This window comes from Felis catus, chromosome B3, assembly GCF_018350175.1.
Source record: "Felis catus isolate Fca126 chromosome B3, F.catus_Fca126_mat1.0, whole genome shotgun sequence".
Lineage (NCBI taxonomy): Eukaryota > Metazoa > Chordata > Mammalia > Carnivora > Felidae > Felis > Felis catus.
The window spans coordinates 109,269,326-109,292,555 of NC_058373.1; the positions used below are offsets into that span (position 1 = coordinate 109,269,326).

General features: G+C 37.4%; 1 protein-coding gene and 1 long non-coding RNA gene across 4 annotated transcripts in view; one reads left to right on the forward strand and one right to left on the reverse strand.

The window, feature by feature from the left end:
• The window catches only part of KCNH5 (potassium voltage-gated channel subfamily H member 5), a 302,235-nt gene that overhangs the window by 217,639 nt on the left and 61,366 nt on the right, over window positions 1-23,230 (reverse strand). For all 3 annotated transcript variants that reach the window (XM_019833104.3, XM_045060029.1, XM_045060030.1), the window contains 2 exons: window positions 21,586-21,701; window positions 14,955-15,347 (listed from right to left, as the gene is read on the reverse strand). In XM_019833104.3, the coding sequence (XP_019688663.2) occupies window positions 14,955-15,347; window positions 21,586-21,701 (509 nt within the window). The remainder of the gene's footprint in view (window positions 1-14,954; window positions 15,348-21,585; window positions 21,702-23,230) is intronic.
• On the forward strand, window positions 15,084-22,372 carry LOC109500870. The gene is made up of 5 exons (XR_002158685.3): window positions 15,084-15,222; window positions 16,531-16,627; window positions 17,978-18,111; window positions 18,266-18,451; window positions 21,995-22,372. It is a non-coding gene; the product is annotated as an uncharacterized LOC109500870 (long non-coding RNA).

Sequence of the window (23,230 nt, forward strand, 5' to 3'; positions counted from 1 at the left end):
AAAGTTATGAAGATTCAGGGATGAGATCCAAGAGATAAAGAAAAGGAGAAAAGAAGGTAAAAATTTAGTCAGTAGAGAAAAGGCAGGAGAGGATACTGACAGGACTAAGTGAATCTTACTAATAGTAGAACACCCAGATCTACAAATTCTGGAAAAATAGAAGAGGAGGGTGAACAGTCATGTCCTCCAAAACCATTTTCTAAAAGTGGTCCTTTTCCAACAATTGTAATGATAATATGTGACAATGTGGTTTTTAAGGCTATTCTAAAAACATGATGCAATCTCAAAGCAAACCTGGGAGACATGCAAAGAAGGTGGTCAAAGAGTAGTAGCTCCCCTTTTGTAAACTTTTTCCTCCCTACCCAATTCTTTGGCCCAACATCCACTTCCAGGCTCACTCCCCTAATATTACAACTTGGCTGCCCTGGACCAAGGCTTCCACAGCTCTGATAGTCCAGGACCATACATTAGTTCCTAAGGTCCCATGTTTCTTTTCCAATTTTCTAAAAAATGCCTGCTCTTATATCTCCCATCACTTCCGGTTACTTGAGTCTCTTTTCTTTGCAACAACAACAGCAACAAAACCTTAACCTAACAGTTACATTTAGCCCAGTACATGTTTTCCCACATGGTTCAACTCCTGATCATCCCAGTTATTAGCTGTATCTTATTGCCCTATATTATATCTGTATATAGATCATGTCACTATCTGAAATTACATATATACTTCTTAAATTTTCCATACATGTTTGCTGTTTTTATCCGCCAGAATAAAAACTCTGACCAAGACAACCTTAATGCACCTTGATTAAACTTTAGACGGGCTTTTTTCCTGACTCTAGGCCCTGACCTCCCTTTTCTTAGAGTCTTTACTTTAGAAAACTTTCAATTATAAATTATTTCTCTGCCCCTTTGAGATATAAATCTTCTCCCAGACTTTTGACAGTTGTACAAGCCAGGAATGTCTTTCTCAAGGACTTGGGAGCCATCCTTTTGAAACATAATCAAGAAAAATAGTGCCCCTATCTCTCAGCATCTGTGGGCAGGTAGGAGTCTAACTTTGATGACAGCAATTAGCAAATATAGATGGCTTAATCACATTGACCAACTTCTCTGCCTTCTGTTTCAGCATGGTTGAGTTCAATCTCTCTTCCCTATTACAATAGTCTTAAATGAAGTCTTTGTTGCCATTTTTAACAAGTGTTCAGTACAATTTCTCTTTGACAGTTCCATGAAGATAAGGAGGATTTGTGTGCTTGTTCACTGTTGATGTTCCCAATATTTAGAATAAAGAAGTAGCTCAATATATATCTGTTGAATGAATGGAGGAATGAAATCACAGAAGGTATTTTTTTTTTTTGCATTTAAAGGATAACTTTGAGAGAAAAATAAATCCCTCTTGGCTATTCCTTTATATTTCTGAATATACTGCCACATCTCAAAATTCAATCTAAGTACATGGCTTACTAATCACACTAAGGAGAAGAAATTATCAGTCTTAGTGATATAACTTTATTACACGCACTGACAGGCTTCTACACGTGGAAATTGTATTCCCTAAATATGATTACTTTCTTTGTCAGTAAAGGTGAAAATGGCATTAAATATATGTGCTATTATTAAACTTTAGTTATATTTTAATACTGAACACAAAAAGTTCAAGTGGTTCTAAAATTCTAGCAGGACAATATTTGAGTTAAAAATTCTGCTAGTCTAACAATTTGTAACTATCATAAAATAACTGTTGCACAAGCTTCTATCATCTATGCTTCTTCACTCATCGTGGCCAAAACAATTACAACATCTGCAAAAGCTCAAACAAAAAATTTTGAGTATGGCCATTCACAACTCAGTATAAGCTTGTGTATAAATGTGAATATAACTTAAGATGGCTGATTTTGCCTAACACAATCACCTAAGCACAAACAAATCACAGTGAAAACTAGCATCTTCTGGAAAAATGCACACCAGGCATCTGATTGTAAAGTCCATATTTTTCTCTGCAATGCTGACCAAGTAAGCATTCATGCTCACAAGACTGTCATAAGCCATGCTTGTTCTCATTAGATATCTCAGAGGGATACAGGGAAGAAATCACTGGTTATGAGTAGGGCAGCAACAGGCATCCTCTTCCATAGGATTTGACCTCATAGCAGTCTATGTAGCAGTCCAGAAAACTATGCTTTGTACCCTCTCCCAAGGAGACAACCATCCTAACTTAAAAACTAGAGAACTGACCCTGCATAACCCCACACTCAGCCTGGAGACTCAGAGCTGAAACCATGTTAACATGACTTTTATGTAATTCCTCTATCTTCCTTAGCATGACTTTATTTTTCCAGGACTCCAGAAAATCAAATGGTTTGATTTTTCACCATAGGAACTTCCCAAAGACCCATTAACTCTTCAACAGAAAGCATAAATAGTTTACGCCCTAAGGTTCTTTGAATTCTTTGCCTCAAAATCCTCATCTTGCTGTCTCCAGCAATCCCGGATTATTATATCTTGATACTTGAACTTTATTCAATCCTGATTCTTGACTTGAGAGATTTAAAGGCTTTAAAGGATGCCAAATATGGTTATCCATACACTTACCCCTGAGTGGATAGGTGAAAGTCAAGTGTGAGTGAACTACCAATCTAATCCTCAATAAATGTTTTGGGGCACTTGAGTGGCTCAGTTGGTTGAGTGTCCATCTCTTGACTTCAGTTCAAGTCATGACCTCATGGCTAATGAGTTCAAGCCCCACAGCAAGATCCACACTGACAGTGCGGAGCCTGCTTGGGATTCTGTCTCTCCCTCTCTCTCTTCCCCTCCCCACCTGTGCTCTCTTTCTGTCTCAAAATAATAAACTTTAAAAAGTGTATATATAGATATACATATACATAGATATTTTTTTTATTGTTATTAGAATCACTAGGTTGTAAAGGGGCTTTCTCACTCAGAGAAGGACTGGGAGGTATATAGGTCTTAAAACTGTAGCTAAGATTTTTTTAAAGCAGGCTACTAAAAAACCTAAGTCCTGAATACAAGGTAGAATCACCCCACAGGTAATACATGAAAATTTCATCACAGTAAAAGTCTCAAGCTCTTCAGAGGAAAGAAAATTATCAGGATAAAGAGGGGCATTGCATAATGATGAAAAGGTAAATTCTCCAAGATGTAATAAGCCTTAATGTATATGAACATAACAAGAACATCAAAATATGTGAGGCAAAAGCAAGTAGAACTTCTAGGAGAAAGAGATAAATCCACTGTTATAGTTGAAGTCTTCAACACCTCTCTGTCATAAATGGTCAGATCTACCAGGCAGAACATCAGTAAAGACATGGTAGAATTCAACAGTACCATGAATCAACTGGATATAATTGACATCAGTCAAACAAAAACAGCAAAGAAAACACATTCTTCTCAAGCTCACATAAAACATTAGCAAGATAGAACATATTCTAGACTAACACACACCTTAACAAATGCAAAAGAATAGAAATCATACAGTATTCACTTTTAGATCACAATGGAATTAAGCTAGAAATCAACAGAAAGATAGTTAGAAAATCCCAAAATACTTGAAGACTAAACAACACACTTTTTTTTTATTTTTTTAATGTTTATTTATTTTTGAGAGAGAGAGAGAGACAGAGCATGAGTGGAGGAGGAGCAGAGCAAGAGGGAGACACAGAATCCAAAGCTGGGTCCAGGCTCTGAGCTGTCACAGAGCCTGACACAGGGCTTGAACCCACACTGTAAGATCATGACCTGAGCTGAAGTTGGACACTTAACCGACTGAGCCACCCAGGTGCCCCAACAACACACTTCTAAATAAGAAATGGTTAGGGGTGTCTGGGGGGCTCAGTCAGTTAAGTGTCCGACTTTGGCTCAGGTCATGATCTCACCACTTGTGAGTTCAAGCCCCGCATCGGGCTCTGTGCTGACAGTTCAGAGCCTGGAGCCTGCTTTGGATTCTGTGTCTTCCTCTCTCTCTGCCCCTTCCCTGCTCATGCTCTGTCTCTCTCTGTCTCTCAGAAATAAATAAACGTTATTTTTTTTTTAATAAGAAATGGTCACAAATAAATCTCAAGAAAAATTTTAAAAGTTTTTGAACTAAATGAAAATGAAAATGCAACATATCAAAATTTGTGTGGCACAGGAAAGTAGTGCTTAGAGGGAAATTTATAGCTTTGAATGCAAATAATAGAAAAGAAGAAAGATCTAAAATCAATAATCTAAACTTCTACCTTAGTAAACTGAAAAAAAGAAAAGAGAATTAAGTACAAAGTAAACAAAAAGAAAAGACATAATGAAAATTAGAACAAAAAAATCAATGAAATTGAAAATAAGAAATCATAAGGGAAAATCAACAAAACCAAAAGCTTATTCTTTGAAAATATAGATAAAATTATTAAGATTCTAGCCACACTTACTAAGAAGAAAAAACAAAGAGAACACAAATTACTAATATGAGAAATGAAAGAGAGAACATCACTATAGGTATCATAGACATTAAAAGGCTAATAACAACAATAATAAGAGAATACTATGAATAAATCTAGAAGAAAAGGACCAATTCCTTGAAAGACTCAATCTGCCAAAACTCACACAAGAAAAAATAGACTATTTGAAGAGAACTGTGTCTACTAAACAAACTGATTAGACAATAGCCTTCCAAGACAGCACAAGGCCCAGATAAGTTCATGGGTGAATTCTACCAAATATTTCAGAAAGAAATATAACAATTTTATACAGTCTTTTCTGGAAGATAGAACTAGATATGATACTTCCTAACTTATCTTTTGGAATACAGGATTACCATAATGCCAAAATTAGACAAAGACATTATGAGAAAAGAAAACTACATACCAATATTTCTCATGAACATAGATGAAAGAGTCCTTAACAAAATATTATAAATCACATCAAGCAATCTATAAAATAATTACACAATATGACCAAGTAAGATTTTTCTTAAGTATGCACGGCTGGTTCAACACTAAAAAATAAATTAAGGTAAGACATAACATTACAGACTAAACAATAAAAATCGCATGATTACATGAATAGATGCAGAAAAACCATTTAATAAAATATAATAGCCACTCATGATTAAAAAAAGAAAAAGAAACCTCCCAGAAAACAGGGAACAGAACTTCTTCAACTTGATAAAGAACATTTACAAAAAACCTACAGCTAACATTATAATCACATACATACAAGATGTATATATATGAGGAAAACCACAAAACTTTGATGAAAGAAATCAAAAAAGAACTAAATAAATGGAGTGATATCCCATGTTCATAAACAGGGATACTCAATATTGTCAAGATGTCAGTTCTTCTCAATTAGATCTATAGTTACAACACATTCCCAATCAAAATCCCACCAAGTTATTTTGTGGATATCAATAAGCTGATCCTAAAGTTTGTATGTAGAGGCAAAAATTGTGCAAAATAGCCAAGACAATTAAGAAGAATAAAGTCAGAGGGCAGATGCTACTCAACTTCAACATCTGCTATGAGTCTCTAGTAATCAAGACAGTGTGGTGGAAGTAGAGACAAATAAGTCCATGGGACAAAACAGAGAGGCCAGAAATAGACCCAAATAAATACAGTCAACTAATCCTTAACAAAGGAGCAAAGGCAGTACAATGGAGCAAAGATTCTCTTTTCAACAAATGTTATAACTAGACATCCAAATGCAAAAACAATGAATCTAGACACAGGCCTTAAACCCTTCACAAAAATTCACTCAAGATGGATAATAGACCTAAATTTAAAACGCAAAACTATAAAACTTCTAGAAGATAATACGGGAGAAAATCTAGGTGACCTTGTGTATGGTGGTAATTTTTTAGATACACCAAAGGCGTGATCCATAAAAGAAATAATTAATAAAATGAACTTCAGTAAAATTAAAACTCTGCTCTGTGAAAGATACTATCAAGAGAATAAGAAGACAAGCCACAGACCGAGAAGAGAAAATATTTGCAGAAGACATATCTGATAAAGGACTATTATATAAAATATACAAAGAAATCTTAAATTTCAACAAGGAGAAAATAAACAACTTGTTTAAAACATGAGCAAAAGATCTGAATAGACACCTAACCAAGGGAGACATTCAGATGGAAAATAAGCATATGAAAGGCTGTTCAACATCTTATGTTATTAGGGAATTACAAATTAAAACGAGTTACCACTACACATCTATTAGGATGGCTAAAATCCAAAACACTGACAACACCAAATGCTTGTGAGGATGTGGATCAACAGGAACTGTCATTAATTGCTGATGGAAATGTAAAATGGTACAGCCACTTTGGAAGCTAGTTCAGCAATTTCTTGCAAAATTGAACATAATCTCCCCAGATGATCCAGCAATTGTGCTTCTTGGAATTAACCCAAATGAGTTGATAACTTACTCCTACACAAAAACCTGCACACAAAGTTTGCAGCAGCTTTATTGATAATTGCCAAAACTTGGAAGCAACCAAGATGCCCTTCAATTGATGAATAGATAATAAACTGGTACATCTAGACAATGTAACATTATTGAGCTCCAAAAAGAAATGAGCTATCAGCCACAAAAAGACATGAAGGAACCTTAAATACATATGAAAACCTGAAAGAAGCCAATCTGAAAAGACTATCTACTGTGTGACTCCAACCACATGACATTCTGGAAAATGCAAAACTATATAGACAGTAAAAGGATCAGTGATTGCTAGAGGGGAAGGGGAGGAAGGGATAAATAGGCAGAGCACAGAGGATTTTTAAGGCAGTGAAAGTATTCTGTATGATACTGTAATGGTGGATACATTTCATTATATATTTGTCCAAACCCAAAGAACATACAGCTATGGGTTTTGATAATAGTGTGTCAATGTAGCTTCATCAGTGGTAATAAATGTACCGCTCTGGTGGGGGATGTTGGTAATGGAGAGGCTAAGTGTATGTGGGGGCAATCTCTGCATGGAAAATCTCTATACCGTCCTCTCAATTTTGCTGTGAATTTAAAACTGCTCTTAAAAATAAAGTCTATTATCATCTGTGCAAACACACTGATAAGAAAAATCAATAAATTCCAAGGTGGACTGGCCAGTGTTTCTAAGGATCTAATTAGATTAAATGTAGGAAAACTAAAAAAAAAAAAAAAAAAAAGATGATGTAATCTCTACCTATACCACTCAAACATTATTGCAAATTATCTGTAGGCTTTAATGAAAAAGTAATGGCAACCAAATTGTATTAAATAGCAATTTCTAACATGCTCTATTTAGTTGAGGGTCTGAAATTCAACAGAAGTGAGAAAAAGAAATCAGAGGCTGAAAAAGTCACCAAAATCTATAAGTAAAATTAGCCTCTTTAATTTCCAATTCTTGTTTTGATGGCTAGATAAAAAACAAAAAATATGCAATGTAAATATGTATGCCAAAACATAATAATGCATGTGACAACTTCATAAGCATAAACTGCAAATAATAATAATAATAATGTAGAAATGTTTTTCCATAAGCTTTTCAGAAAATTTAAAATATTTATATACTTCCACTTAGCAGTAGCTGACCGATCCATTTTGCCCCCTGAAACAATACATTAGTGATCTTTTTCCCAATTTCAATGTATCACGACCTAGTTTATCATGTTTAGTACTTACTAATACCACTCTCTGTCCTGTGTATATCAGGTTTCCTATGTCCACTTACACTATCAAATGGTGTTACCTGCAGCTGCCATATCTTTCCCTAATGCCCTATAATTCATTTCCAGGCCTCCCAGAAATCAGGTTCCGTGGACCACCCAGAGTGGCATTCAAACACACATACAAAAGAGCTTGAAATAAGATAAAAACAGAGAGGGAGACAAACCTTAAGAGATTCATAAATACAGAAAATAAACTAAGGGTTGCTGGAGGGGAGGTGGGTGGAGAGATGGGTTAAGTGGGTGATGGGCATTAAGGTGGACACTTTTCTTCAGGACAAGCACTAGGTGTCCTATATAAAAGATAAAGCACTGGGTTCTACTCTTGAAGCCGAGACTATATGGTATGTTAATTAACTTGAATTTAAAGAAAAAAAGAAAAGAAAAAAAGAGCTTGATTCTGGGGCACCTGAGGGCACAGTCTGTTGAGCAACTGACTTCAGAGCAGGTCATGAGCTCCTAGGTTCCCGCCTGCATCCTCAGCTCAGAAATCCTGTCTCCCTCTCTCTCTGCCCTTCCCCCGCTCACGCTTTCTCCCTTAAAAAAGAATAATAAAAAAAAAAGTGCTTGATTCTATTCCTTGGATTCCTCGTTACATTTTTACCCTGGGTTATGGTTTCTAGGAAATCTGCATTACGTCTTCTCAAACAGAACATTTTCCTCTAATGGACGCTGTCTTCCATGCCTCACCACTCTCTTACAGAATCACATATTCAGTTTGTGAATTCCTAGTAAATCAAATTACCTTCAGAGTGCACATCAACTGAAACAATGTTGAAAATAAAGAGTTATTAAGTCCTGCACCCGCATCACATTAAAGGATTAAACTGCTATTTTCAGATTCATACTCTCCTATTCCCAAGCCACCACCAGCTCACTTCATAAGTTTTATGTCATTGTACAATTTACTAAAACCTTGCTAATACGTCATTGCTTCAGGTCAGTGAGTCACTGATATGCACGAAGAATAATAAAGGATTACCAAGGAGATGGGCCACATTGTTCCCTATCACAGGTCTTAGAATCAAGCTGAGGGGAAAAAAAATACACAAAGGAAATAATAATATCCTCTCAGATAGGAAAATTCTACAAGTAAAATTCACTCATGTCTCTATTCCCATTTATTCCTTATAACCACCCTGTGGTGTAAGTAATTGGGTATTCCTTCCTTTTTCTTACAGACACAGAAACTGAGAGCCAGAGTAACCATCCCAAAGGCTCACAACAAACATATCCTAAGGAAGGAATAAGACCCCAGGTCCCACAACAAATGGTACAGTGTTCATGAGCACATACAAAGCAACAAAAGAAAAATAACTTCAATTACATTAATGTGCACTCATGTACATAAATGAAGATGAAATACAATGAAGATATTCGTTAGAGTTGCTTTGGAATAATTACTTTTTTAAAAAAGGCCCAAAATGGGAGTCACTTGTGCTAAGCCCGCCCGTGTCACGGAACCGAGACTTAACACCAACTTGATTGCAGTTTCAGCCTCTCCCAGGAATGTAATCTTAACCAGTCCATCTGGAATTACCTGGTCAGCACTAATGAAGTAACCTGCCTGATAGACCCCTGGCCTTCCCCTAAATGAAGGTGACGTTGCCTGAAATAACCCACTCTTTGCTAATTATGTCTTTGTCTTGCCCCCTTCTGCCTATAAAAGTCTTCTGTGTTGTACAGCTCCTCAGAGCTCCTTTCTATTTGCTAGATGGGAAGTTGCCCAACTCATGAATCATTGAATAAAGCCAGTATGGCCTTGAAAATTTACTCGGCTGAATCTTGCTTTTTAACATAATGTAGGAAGGTTTCCCTGAAGAAGTATGTTCCAGAAAGTTGGATGTCATATAATAGATAATACAGAGTTGATCCACAGGAACTAAACCAGAAAGAAGCCAAAAATGGATAAAATAATGTGATCAAAGAAACTGATGGACATGTGGGTACATCTAAATAAGTACTGAAATTAAATAAGACAACAATTGGGGCACCTGGGTAGCTCAGTCAATTAAGCAACCAATTCTTGGTTTCCACTCGGGTCATGATCTCATGGTTCATGAGTTTGAGTCCTGCATTGGGCTCCACACTGACCATGCGGAGACTGCTTGGGATTCTCTCTCTGCTCCTCCCCGGCTCACGATCTCACTCTCTCTCTCTCTCTCTCTCTCTCTCTCTCTCTCTCTCTTTCACTCTCGCTCTCTCGCTTTTGCTCTCACTCTCTCTCTAAGAAATAAACTTTCAATAAATAAATAAGACTACAATATAATAATTAAAAGGGAAAGTTAAAAAATATAGATGCAAAATACAAGACAATAATAATTTCAAAGATGAGATGAACAAAGGTCCTTGAATTAATTAGGAAAAGAGTAAAGATACTAATAAGCCACAAAATGATGCTAGAAATGTTAAGAGTAATCAGGGGCACCTGGGTGGCTCAGTGGGTTGAGCATCCCACATTGGCTCAGATCATAATCTCATGGTTCGTGACTTCAAGCCCCATATTAGGCTGTGTGCTGTCAGTGCAAAGCCTGCATCAGATCCTCTGTCCCCCTTTCCTTCTGCCCCTTCCCCACTCATTCTCTCTCTCTCTCTCTCTCTCTCTCCCTTTCTCTCTCTCAAAAATAAACATTTAAAAATAAATAAGTAAAATTTTAAAATATTTTTAAAAAGAAATGTTAAGAGTAATCAATTCACAGAAAAACTTCCAAACTAATGGAAGATATCCAGTAGGTGAGAGAAAAAAATCAATCCAAAAAATAGAAGAAAAAAGAAAAAAGGAACAAAAACAGAGAGAAAATAACAAAGGTATTTTAAAGTAGAGAATAAAATTCTTTACGTAAATAAAAATGCAATTAATCTCAAAATATATGCATAGATTAAGCTTGTCAGTCAAGACTCTCAGAATTTACTGCTTCCAATTCTGTGTCTCCCTCTCTGTCTGCCCTCCCCTGCTTGCTCTCTGTCTCTGTCTCTCCCTCTCTCTCTCTCAAAAAAATAATATACATTTTTTAAAAAGCCTCTCAGAGGGGCGCCTGGGTGGCGCAGTCGGTTAAGCATCCGACTTCAGCCAGGTCACGATCTCGCGGTCCGTGAGTTCGAGCCCCGCGTCAGGCTCTGGGCTGATGGCTCGGAGCCTGGAGCCTGTTTCCGATTCTGTGTCTCCCTCTCTCTCTGCCCCTCCCCCGTTCATGCTCTGTCTCTCTCTGTCCCAAAAATAAAATAAAAAACGTTGAAAAAAAAAATTAAAAAAAAAAGCCTCTCAGAATCTATATAAGATAAAGATACAGCTAGAGTTTAATAATCTATAATAATAAAATTTAAAAGATATATCTATATATGCCAATACTAAATGAAAGCTAATTTAGCTTTGTTGATATCAAGTTAAATAGATCTTGAACAAAAACAATCATTAAGGACAAAGAAAGTTAGACAACAATGTTGAGGAAATCTCCCAGACAATATAGCAAAAATAGAAAGTGTTGGAAAATTGGAGAGAAGAAAAAAGAAAACTAGAAGGCCAGTCCAATCCATATAATGTCTGAATAAAAGGAATACCAGCAAGAGAAAAGTGAGGAGAAGGGTGGAGAAAATAACTTCAGGAAAAAGAAATTAAGACATAAGACACACTTTTCCAGATTGAAAAGGGCCACCATCAGTGCCCAATAAAACTGATGAAAATGGACCCCACACTAAGGCCTATCATCAGAAAGTTTCAAAATCCAGAGACAAAGAGAGCACACCAAACTTCCAGAAAGAGAGAACAGGTGACATGTAAAAGGGCCAAAATCCTAGTGGTTACAAGTTTCTTAACAGTTTTTAGAAGATGGACTACAATGACATTATGTCTTTCAAAATTCTGAGGAGAAATTCTCTCTAGCCTAGAATGTTATAAGTAGCCAAATGGTCAATCATGTGGGAGGTGGGAGCAAAAAGATTTGTTTAAGAAAATGATGTTGATAGGGGCACCGGGTGGCTCAGTCGGTTGAGCTTCTGACTTCGGCTCAGGTCACGATCTCATAGTTCGTGAGTTCGAGCCCTACGTCGGGCTCTGTGCTGACAGCTCAGAGCCTGGAGTTTGCTTGGGATTCTGTATCTCCCTCTCTCACTGTGCCCCTCCCTCATTCATGCTCTGTCTCTTTCTCTCTCTCAAGAATACATAAAACATTAAAAAAAATTTTTTTTTAAATGATGTTGATAGAATATTGCTTGCATCGATGTAATGAGAGAACATTTAAACAATTGGCAGAGAGCTTAGTGTTTGAATTAGTGATAAGTACATAAAACCAAGCAAACAATAAACCCAGACATTTATTAATGCTCGGGAAAATGTAAAGTGCAGGAAAACAATCATAGCATGTTTAAGGTTCCATATCTGTAGTAATAATGTTGTGAACACTTAATATTTATTGAACCAAAAGGATGATATACCTGTATTGTGAGAACTAGGTGATGGGAAAAGTGCATGGACATAGTAAGAGTAGGGAGAAAATGCCATTTGCGAAGTCAAAGACAAGGCCTCAAACTGAAAAATCAGGGACACCTGGGGGGGCTCAGTCAGTTAAGCATCTGACTCGATCTCAGCTCGGGTCTTGATCTCAGGGTCATGAGTTCAAGCTCCGATACTTTAAAGAACAATTAAAAATTAAAAAAAAGAAAAAGAAAAGAAAAACCAAGAGGTAGGTAGGTAATCTTGTTGTTTGTTGACATGCAAGCAATAATAAAAGAATCTCCTAAACAATGCGAAAGTGGTTGGCTCTAGGGTTGTTGTTTTTTTTTTTTTTTTTTCCAAAATGAGGTAATGTCAATCATTCTGCATAGAAGTTTTACCAATTTACCTTCCCCTTGGGCAATGTATGAGAATACCCACACGTTCACTTTATTAGTTCACGTCCCCTACAGAGTGCTGCCAAGTCAGGGTTACATGTGCAAGAGTTCTACTGAGATGAATACCTGGGAAAGATAAAGGAAAGAGGGAGGAGGCTTCAGACCACAATGCAGGTCTGACACGTCTGAAGAGGTATTGGGTAGAACAGTCTCAGACCACAGTACAGGTAAATGGGGAGCCCCAGAGCAAATGCTACTCAATAGAGGAGTTCTCCATTGAGCAGGAGTCGACTAACTATACTGTTTACCACCATTCTTAATTATTGGCTAAGAGTAGCCTTGGGGAAATATGGCTTCAGTGTATGAAATGCAACAGATCAGAAAATGCAGCAGCTGTCAGTCAAAAAAAAAAAAGCCTTTATTCATACCATTTGTGTCTTTCTGGGTGTAAATACTCCCACTGCGGCCATGGCCACTTTCAAGCTACTAGTGTGACAGTGTGATAACTCACTGAATGAATGCTAAGTTCGAAAAAGATGCTAACAGTTGTCTTTCCCAAACCAAGATCTGGTTCCAGGAAGCTATGAATTGTGCTCTGGGTAGCAGGTTTTCATGAAGGAAGATCTGAGCAGTGCACCTTCTTAGCCACCATACTCACCATCCTAGTGTGTTAGCAAAGTTTTTGTTTGGTTTTTGGTTTTGTTTGGGGTTTTTTTTTTTGGTGTTTTCTTTTGTTTTGTGTTTTTTGTCAGAGAGAGAGAGAGAGAGAGAGAGAGAGAGAGAGAGAGAGAACAATCGCATGTGGGGGAGGCACAAAAGGAGAGAGAGAATCTTAAGCAGGCTCCGAGCTCAGCAGGTACCCTGATGTGGGGCTTGATCCCATGACCATGAGATCATGACCTGAGCAGAAATCAAGAGTCCAACGCTCAACCAACTGAGCCACCCAGGTACCCAAACTAAGCTTTGCTTGTAACAACCTGAAAATGGTATGTCAGTGTATAGTTTTATTTTGCATTTTACTTAATATGCATGAGGCTGAGGATCTCTTGATATATTTATATATTATGTCAAATACATTTATTATTTTGTAACACATTTATGCATCTTCCCTTTTATGAGCTGAGCCAATCTTTTGATTCTTGTTATTAAAATATTGGTGTCTATGTTCTAAATGACTGACATCTTAATATATAAATTCATATAGTAAGTGAAATATAACTTCTATCATCTCCTTATCATATTTAACATTTTCAAAATAAACTCCTCTCAACCCTTTCCAGAGGGTAAATAGGAAAGAAATAAATGTACCTTTAAAAGCTTGATGTAAATGGAATCTAAAATTATAAAATAATTTACTATCATTGCTCTTTTTTCTGTAATTTTTAAACTAATGTGTATGGCATCAAAACACAATGTCTGCACTTAACTTTCAGGGAAATAGGGTTTTTTTAATAATATTAAAGTTAAGTGAACATAGAAATTGTATGGAAAAAAGTCACCGAATAGTTTCTATCTACCTCCCAACATACATGGAATAACAACAACAATGTAGTGGAGAATTTTCCATCTGAGCAGCTGACAAGGACAGAGTAGAATCTTTAGGGAAATTAAGTTTGTAATATTATCATTATGACCATATTTTAATAATAGATGCATTCTATATTGACTCATTTTTATGTTATTAGTTGAGATTATTGGTTGCATCCTATTAGCTTGAGGTAGCAAGTTGAAAATCATCCACTATTAAGTTAGAAGTTAGGAAGCTCTGGATAAAGTGGTCTTTTAAGACATTACCTATTTTAAGTATTTGTAATTGTATAGATAACACACTGAATGAGCAGAACCTTGAACTAGACCAGACATCAGAAATCATCCAATATAGTCTCTAGCCACAAATGTGCTTAGACAAAATTTAAAGCAGAGGCTATAAAGAAAACCCAAAAAGGCAAAAATTTAAGACTTTTCCATAAACTTTTTTTCATATTATCTCAATCAAGCACTGCTACCATGTATATCTGGAGAGGAGGAGACAAAAGATCTATGTATGCATAGCGTTTTAAAATGCTACAGTTTTCCAAAGAAAATACATCTGTTTCATATCTTTTAGTCAATTACCTAGTTCATAAACTGTTTTGCCCCAAATGCTACGACTTTTCTTCTGTTCCACCTCCTCCAACCACAACCTCCACTTTTCAAACCACAATTTCCAACCACAACCACTGTCCCAGTAATTGGTATTATCAACCAGAAAGCAAGAAAAGGAAGCAGATGAAAATTAACATTAAGTAATTGAATATTACAATTTATGGCAAGTAGGGTGAAGGCTGAACATGTGGCTAAAAAGAAGTTTCGATTATCTGTAAACTTTTATCTTAATTTTCTCAAAACATATGAACCACAGTACTCAGAAAAAAAAAAGAAACTTACCTCATCCACATTTTCAAAGGCATTGATGATGTCATAAGGTAAACAAGACAACAGATCGATCACAAACCAAGTTTTCAGATAATTCATCCTTATCAGCTTGGGGTCAGAAATGACCTCTCCACCAGGTCCCACAAAAGTCGTGTGAAAATTTAAAACAATGTCAACCAAAAATATAACGTCCACCACACTGTCCAGCACCAGCCAGGCTATGTTGTTCTGCTTCGTTTTGAAGGAAACATTATAGGGAACCATAATGGCGGTGTAGAAGGTAAGAATTAAAATCACCCAATCCCAAGTAGTTTTAAAAGCACAATAGTGTAAAATAATGTGTGGTGGCGTCTTTGGCGCTTCTTGCTTATACTGAGGAAGGATATCTGATCCCAGCTGAAGAACCTAAAAGAGAGACAATGTGCATATAAATGACTTGGACATCTCTGTACAGTTAGTAATGACTTCAAACTCACCAAAACTCAAACCACAGCATAGTTTTCATGACTCCTGGTTTCCAGACTAATCACACCCCATAGTTCTGTCTCCCACTTCTGAGTTGTACCAAAGTTTGTTCAAAGGAAGTTAATCTGCTGTTCCACCTGGCTTTCTCTCCAGTGGCCAAATATTGGTTCACAAACTGGCCCCCAAACACCAAGGGCAAGAAGAAACCAAAGAAAAAGGCAGACCACACCATACTGTTAGGTGGAAGGTTTAATAAGCTAGGGAACATACCTATGAGGCTTGTGGCAGGAAGCCATGAGACTAGTAGATATCTACCACCCACCCACCAGAATCTTAAAAGATTAAGAGATGCCCTGGTCCAGTTACATATATCATCCAATGGTCCCCAAAACATCCTATTCTTTCAGCGCTATGTCCTTGAAAATGGTTCCCACTATGGGAACGGTGGGTAGAATGTACATTCGAAGGACAGGAATGAGAAGCCTTCAATTGCCTGGGTTCAGCTCAAGAGTCAACCAGCAGTCACATCCTCTTGATGACTTCCTCCAACACCAACATTGATCCACAGCACTGCTGGAATCCACTTCTGAGACTGCATTCTGTACACTCACTTGCAAGCCTGCCTAAAATCACATCTCTAACTGATTATCCAGCACTTATTTGGGTGACTCACTGTTATCCATTCTTCACACATATTTAGCACCTCAGAGAGCATAACTTTGATTCTGATGGCCTCGCTGAACCCCAGGACCACACTGTTGGTGATCTTGCTGTTGAGTGGGACTCAGCAAGGGCCCTAATGATTGGCATAGTGATATCAGGGTTGTAAATATTATAGCCTACTTTTTCCTTTTCTCCCTTCAACCAGGACTTGAAGAACTCTGTTTTCTGCCCAGATGAATGTTCTCTTTAGGGAAAAAAAAAATGCTAAATACTCAGGTTTGCTTCTCTATACCTTTTTGGACAAATGGAAAATTTTCACTGCAAGGTTATATGAACCTTGACTTACTCTAAGCAGGTCTAATTAAAGAGGCAAAGACAAAAAGCAGATGACAGAGCAAGAGCAGAAGGCTGGGCAGCACTGGGCAAAAGTAACAAACACTGACTTAGCATTGTTTTGCAGAACATGGAACCTGGAAATTGTGAAAAGGAGTTGAAAGAATAGATCCGAGAGCTCTGCTCCATGCCATCAATGAAGCTAAGGCTGAGTGAACCTATATGTAAGGAGTTTATAAATGTGACTTTCATAAATAGTATTTCCAGCAGCTTTGTCATATTATATATCCAATTATTCAGTGTCTCCAGGGCTAATGGGGTCCAGTAGGAGTCAAAGGGTTACCATAAAATCATAAGTGCATCAATATTTTTTTTTAAGTTTATTTATTTTTGAGACAGAGAGAGACAGAGCATGAATGGGGCAGGGCCAGAGAGAGAGGGAGACACAGAATCTGAAGCAGGCTCCAGGCTCTGAGCTGTCAGCACAGAGCCCGACGCAGGGCTGGAACTCACAGAGCGGGAGATCACGACCTGAGCCGAAGTCAGACGCTTAACCAACTGAGCCAACCAGGCGCCCCTAAATGCATCAATATTTGAATGTAAAAATAGATATAAACAAAAATACCTACTAGCATGTAACTCATAAGCCGCAAAGCAAAGCAAATATACTAGCACTTCTTGAAACTTGAGAGAGAATTATCCTGAAAAGTTTCTCTCATGCATAGAACTTACATAACTGAAAACTATGTATATAATACCCATCATTAATATTTTGAAACATAAAAAACATCACTGGTATTCTCTTTAGTTGTGTATTAAAACTATTGTTATTAGTTTGGGGGCTATAAGAACTATTTCTAAAGATTTTTATGTATTTATCCTCATTATCAGTGCCCAGCCATATTTGTCCCATAAGGTCTTAAATTACTTGGCAGCAAATTTTCTTACCAGGAATGAAAGCTTCATTTGGGGATAGAGCTTTATATATATAATCATGGTTTCTCTCTCACTTTACAACCAATGGTCTATCCATTCCAACTTCACTGTATTAGACATGAAAACTTTCTTCAAAGTCAATGTTAATATTTTACCATCTATATCTACACAGACCATAGACTGAGCACAAAGAAAGTAAACCTAGAAAATAAACTCAGTGCCAGGGTGTATTATGACCTTCATGGGCCCTGAGCATTTTTGCTTTCCTGGACCCTTCCTCCAAAAAATATAAAATAAACTAGGAGCACCTGGGATGCTCAGTTGGCTAAGCATCCAACTCTTGATTTCAGGTCAGGTCCTGATCTCACGGTTCATGGGATCAAGTCCTGTGTTGGGCTCTGCACTAACAGCATGGAGGCTACTTAGTATTCTCTCTCTCTCTGCCCATCCCTGCTCTCTCTCTCACTCTCCCTCTCTCTCTCAAAATAAACATTTAAAAATAAATAGATAGATAGATAGATAGATAGATAGATAGATAAAAATTGCATTTTACAACTGCATTGTTGCAAAAAATAAATTAATATTATATATTCAATTTTTTAACCTAAAAGTTTAATTTTTCCTTCTACTGTTAATAGAAATTCAAACATCCCATAGACCCCTAAAAGCACTGTAGCCCCACACACTGTGTTTATAGACAAGCCTGCCCTGCTCAGCACCTCAGCAGAACATGAGATGTCTTCTCTAGAGATGGAATGGGATCACTCCTAAGGTCAGTATCCCTTAAATCTGGTTACAATCTAGAATCATGTGGAGAAATTTTTTAAACTATGGTATACTCTTTCTCAGGCCCATATTTTCAAAACCTTTCTTGGGTGATTATAATGCACAGTCCAAGGTAAAACTCTTGTCTTTTATTTCTTTAGCCATCCAGGACCTAGTTATTTCAGACAGTGACTTGCATATGTAAAAGGATCCAGAAATGCTACAAGAAGACAAGGAGCAGGAGCACGCATGAACAACAAAGGAACACACATGCTTGTGCTTTGATGTCTCTCAGATGCAGAGCACTACTTTCATCTGCACTCTGACGCCGGTGCTTTTATAAAGCAGTGAGTAACAATTCTTCACTTTCATTGCTATTCCACTTGTACTTTCATAAGTGATGAGCCTGAGGTGGAGGGGGTGAAAACACATTTTCCGATGTATTTTTATCCCAATACAGACACATTCTTTCTCTCTGAATATCTGAGAGCATTGACGCTAATAGAATCAGGACCATGGACATGGCATTATTACGGAAGTTTATCTCTCCACCAGTATAAAAGTGAGAAGCTGAAGCCAGTCAGCAGGATATGGGTTCACGTGGACAATAGCTGAACTGCCTACACAGAGACCAGGATCTCTGAAACTGGGAATCGGCTCCAAATGTAGGTGTCCAGATGGAATTGAGATAAAATTTATATTTTTATCTTGGAAATTTATACTTTATCTTGGAAAAAGTGAAAGCCTGAAATTTACCAGCAAATCCATATACTCAGGTTGAACACATTATAAGACTCAGAGTAAAATTTTTGAAATGATATCCTTTTGCTAAATTGATGCTTCTTGTGGGTCAGCCTTTGGATTCAGAGCACATGCAAACAAAATATCTTTTGAAAATCTTGTTATCTCTTCATGTTCTCTGAAATCAAACCTACAACCTGACAGAAAACAATTTTGTGTCTGAGTCAGGTTTGTGAATTAGGGATGGTCAACAAAGAAACTAACAATAAGCAAAAGGCAAAGCAAAAAAATAAAAACAAAATAAAATCAGATGGGAAGAAACAGGAATGAAATTTCCAAAAAAATAAAAGTAAAAGAAAATCATGAGCCGTTGAGGGGAAACTTCCCCAGTTGATGCAGAAGAAAAAACCAACGAATGATTCAGGGTGCTAAGGTAAAAAATTTCCTCTCTATGATCCCTTTCCTCTTGTTCTTTCCCAGTGGTATAACAGAGAAAAGAAAAATTCTGAATAAGATATCATTAAGACCAGAAAGGAATCATAGCTATGAAAGTCAGCAGTCACAGAAACAAGCTCTTCCACTCCAGTTTGTTTTGTAAAAGGAAATGGACAATTAAGGCAGAAAAGAAAGTTGTAAAATCAAGTAGTACTTCATAACAAGAATTATTGACAAAGGAAGTTGTATCTAACAGTCTGCTTTAAGTCTTGTGCTAGTTGAGGGGCGCCTGGGTGGCTCAGCTGGTTAAGCTTCCAACTTCAGCTCAGGTCATGATCTTGCGGTTCGTGAGTTCAAGCCCTGCGTTGGGCTCTGTGCTGACAGCTTAGAGCCTGGAGCCTGCTTCGGATTCTGTGTCTCCCTCTATCTCTCTCTGCCCCTCCCTTGCTCATGCTCTGTCTCTGTCTCTCTCTCTCTCTCAAAAATAAACACTTAAATTTTTTTTAAAAGAACATTAAATCCTGTACTAATTGCATATTGTCTTTTAAAATATTGCGGTTATCATTATTATTAATATTTAGTTGTAATCATGATCTTACCTTGGCTTTTAAAAATGTGTTTGCACATCAAAGTTTTAGTTTCTCCCCAAGATAACAGTGCCATTTAAAGCAGAAAGCCTTCCAAGTCCCCCAGTTAGCTATGGTCCAAGAAAAACTCCAGAACCCTCCAAATTCAAGGAACATACTTTACTTTCTAACCCTCTCCAAACCAAATTTAATATCTGCAACCAGTTCAGAAAGATACTCTAGAGTGCTTCAACTCACTTTTCTCCAGCAGAGCAAACTGATGAACATATACATTTAATTTTATCTCTCTCTGCTTTGGTAGGCCACCTCAGAACATTTTCTGAGTGCCCACTAACTGCTCTGCAGAGCTTTGGTAGCTTCATTAACTTTTGGCAACACTGGGAAGACAAGTGATGATTATAGAAGACACGTGAACACCAAAGCTTCTACCTGGAGTTCTGTCCTCAATTCCTTTTCTCTCTGGGTCACTATACTTTCTCTCGGCAACATCATCTCATCCTATGGCACCAAGGTCTGCAACTCAGACCCAGAAATCCCTCCAGAGCCAGACCCATAAATTCCTCTGCCTTTGAGGCATCCCCTCTTGGATTTTTCTGTCAGGCACTTCAAACTTAATATGCCCCAAACTGAACTCATAACCATTGCCCCTAAACCTTCTCTTCCTGTTCTTATATTTGCTATTTTATTAGCCAACAGTACTAGTCAACAAACGTGCTGACTCTAATCTTGGCGTGTCTGCATTCTGCCCACTTCTGCTTCTGGTTTCCTTGCTTAAAGCCATGGTCAACCTAACAGATTTACCATTAAGTCTCTTAACTGGTTTCCCTATCCTCCCATTCAACACAGAGCCACTAGGTCAAGCAGGGGGTCTTAGTCATTTTTGTACAATGGATCCCTTTTGACAATCTGGTGAAATCTATGGATCCCTTCTCAGAATCATGTTTTTAAATTAATACAAGAAAAGCATAGCATCGCAGAGAAAACCGTAGGGACTAATCTCCCTTTGAGAGGTTTCTCTGAAGTACAAATGTGATCATATCTTTTCCCTAACACATGGGACACAAACCACCACTGTTTTACTACACATCACTTTAACCTTTCCTTCCCCTGACCTCACCCACACTGAATTCATACTCAAAGTCATCATACTGTCTCACCTCTGTGCCTTTGCACCTGCTGGTCTCCCTGGTAGGAATGACCTGCATCCCTTCTTTACCAATCTCTCATATTTTTCCTTCAAGATTCACTCACCCCAGGTAAGCTTCCCTAGAGCCCCAAGCCTAGGTAAATGCTTTTGCATGTGTGTCATCCTACCTGTCACATTCTATTGTCAGGTTTTTTTGCAAGGATCTTTAGTTCCTTGATGGTAGAGCCCATTGCATATTCACCTTTCCATCCTTGATAGAGTACCAAGCACAGAGAAAACCCTCAGGTTATGGATGAAATGAGTGAACTTCCTATCTCACTTACTCGAAGAAAATCTCACCATCTACAGACCTCTACAGATATGACTTGGGATATCATGAACTTGTTTACCATTTCAAAAATACAAGAGAATAAAAAGATATATTTGAAATTTCTATAAATCTACACAGGAAAAATAATTAGAGGATGAGTACTTATAATATAATAACCACAGGTATCTATATTGAATCATTTCAGGGGGAAAAATGTGCTACCACCACCATCTTGGGAAGGAAAGTTAGTCTCCCACTTACTTCAGCTAATCTTGAATGTTTGTGGACCACCTCTGTTTTATTCATTGGCGTGAGCTGCTGCAAAACACTTCGGCTATTTGTCAAAGCCCGTGTCAATCGGGCAAATTTTGTCCAACCTTAAAATAAGGAGAGAAAGTCTCAGTTTTTCACATATAATGAATATGGAACCCAACATTCTTGCTAATATTCAGGGGATCTCAGAAATAGCATAACATCCAGAACTAGTAAAAAGTATCAATCTAAAGCACTTTATTTCTACATAAACATCACCACATATTTCAAGTGTAGCTATAAAGTAATGGCTAATTTTTACGTGTGATCTTTGTGTTTTGCTCATATCTATTACATAGTCCCAGTACCCAAGGTACAGCTGTCCACAAAATTCCGTGTTCCCCCTTGCATTATATAGATTCGTTACTGGAAAACAACTGTCCAGCCAGGAATGTATTTCCCAGCACTCCTTGCATCCAGCTGTCCCCATGTTCCCAGTTCTCATCAATGGAATGAAAGCAGAAATGATGTGTGTCACTCTCACACATGCCACAACTTATGAAGCAGGTGAGACTTCTCTACACATTCTCCCTCCTTCTACCAGCTGGATACAAGTGACAACAAGCCCCTAGGGAATAGTAAAGCACTGAATCCGTGCATGGAAGGCTGCCATATGCCAAGGATCACCTGCCTCGGACTGTAACGTGAGCAAGAAATATGCTTCTGCTGTGTTAAGCTGCTCAAGATGGGGGGGAGGGGTATTTATTATAGCCTAATAAAAAACAATTTTACTGTGCATTTGTGTGTAGATATATACACATAAGAAAATGAAACCCAATTTCAACAAATCTCACATATTATGGTTCATATCACACTTCCATCTTTCTTGTAACAGCAAAATGTTATTTCTCCCTTGTTAATTGCAGTGGTATCTAAATATCATTCTTTAAATATCTAGAATCTCTAACATTGTTTTCTGAAAGAGTAGTAATTTTAGCTTTGGTGGGGGAGGGGATGTGAATTTAATGAGAAAGAAGTTTCTTCCCAACGCCTCAAATTCCCCTTATTAAATAATTAATTTCAAGGAAACATCAATGAGACATGAGTAAGTAGAGCAAAACTAACCATACTCTGAGCCTGTCTCAATTATCCTTTTCTGGATATTCCAAAAGCTCTAATTTATTAAAGATTCCAATAAGACCATTTGATAACTTCTATGATATTGCACTTCACTAGGTTATTTGCCAAATAACTCCTTAAAAAAGGAAAACTTCTGATGGTCTCAAGGAATGACGGTAATGGCAATGATGAAATTTCAGACAATGTGACAAAAGATGAAGGAAAAAACCCTCAGCAGACACCCACCAAATGCCTTTCAAATTATACTAGGTAGATGACATCATGTTTTACTACCATTCTTCAGGCTAATTCTGACTTCATTTAAGCTTTGTATTTCCCCAACTGTTCAGCTCCCTTTATGGTATCCAATAAGTGGATTAGAAAAAAAAGTAATCTGGCATCAGTTGATAGAATGTCCTTAATTCTTCACCAATGGACTTTATACTAGTGACTAGAACAACAACTACAACAACAACAACAAAAATGTTAGGCTTTGGGGATTGTATGCAACCCTAAGGCTAACCCTGTGCAATGT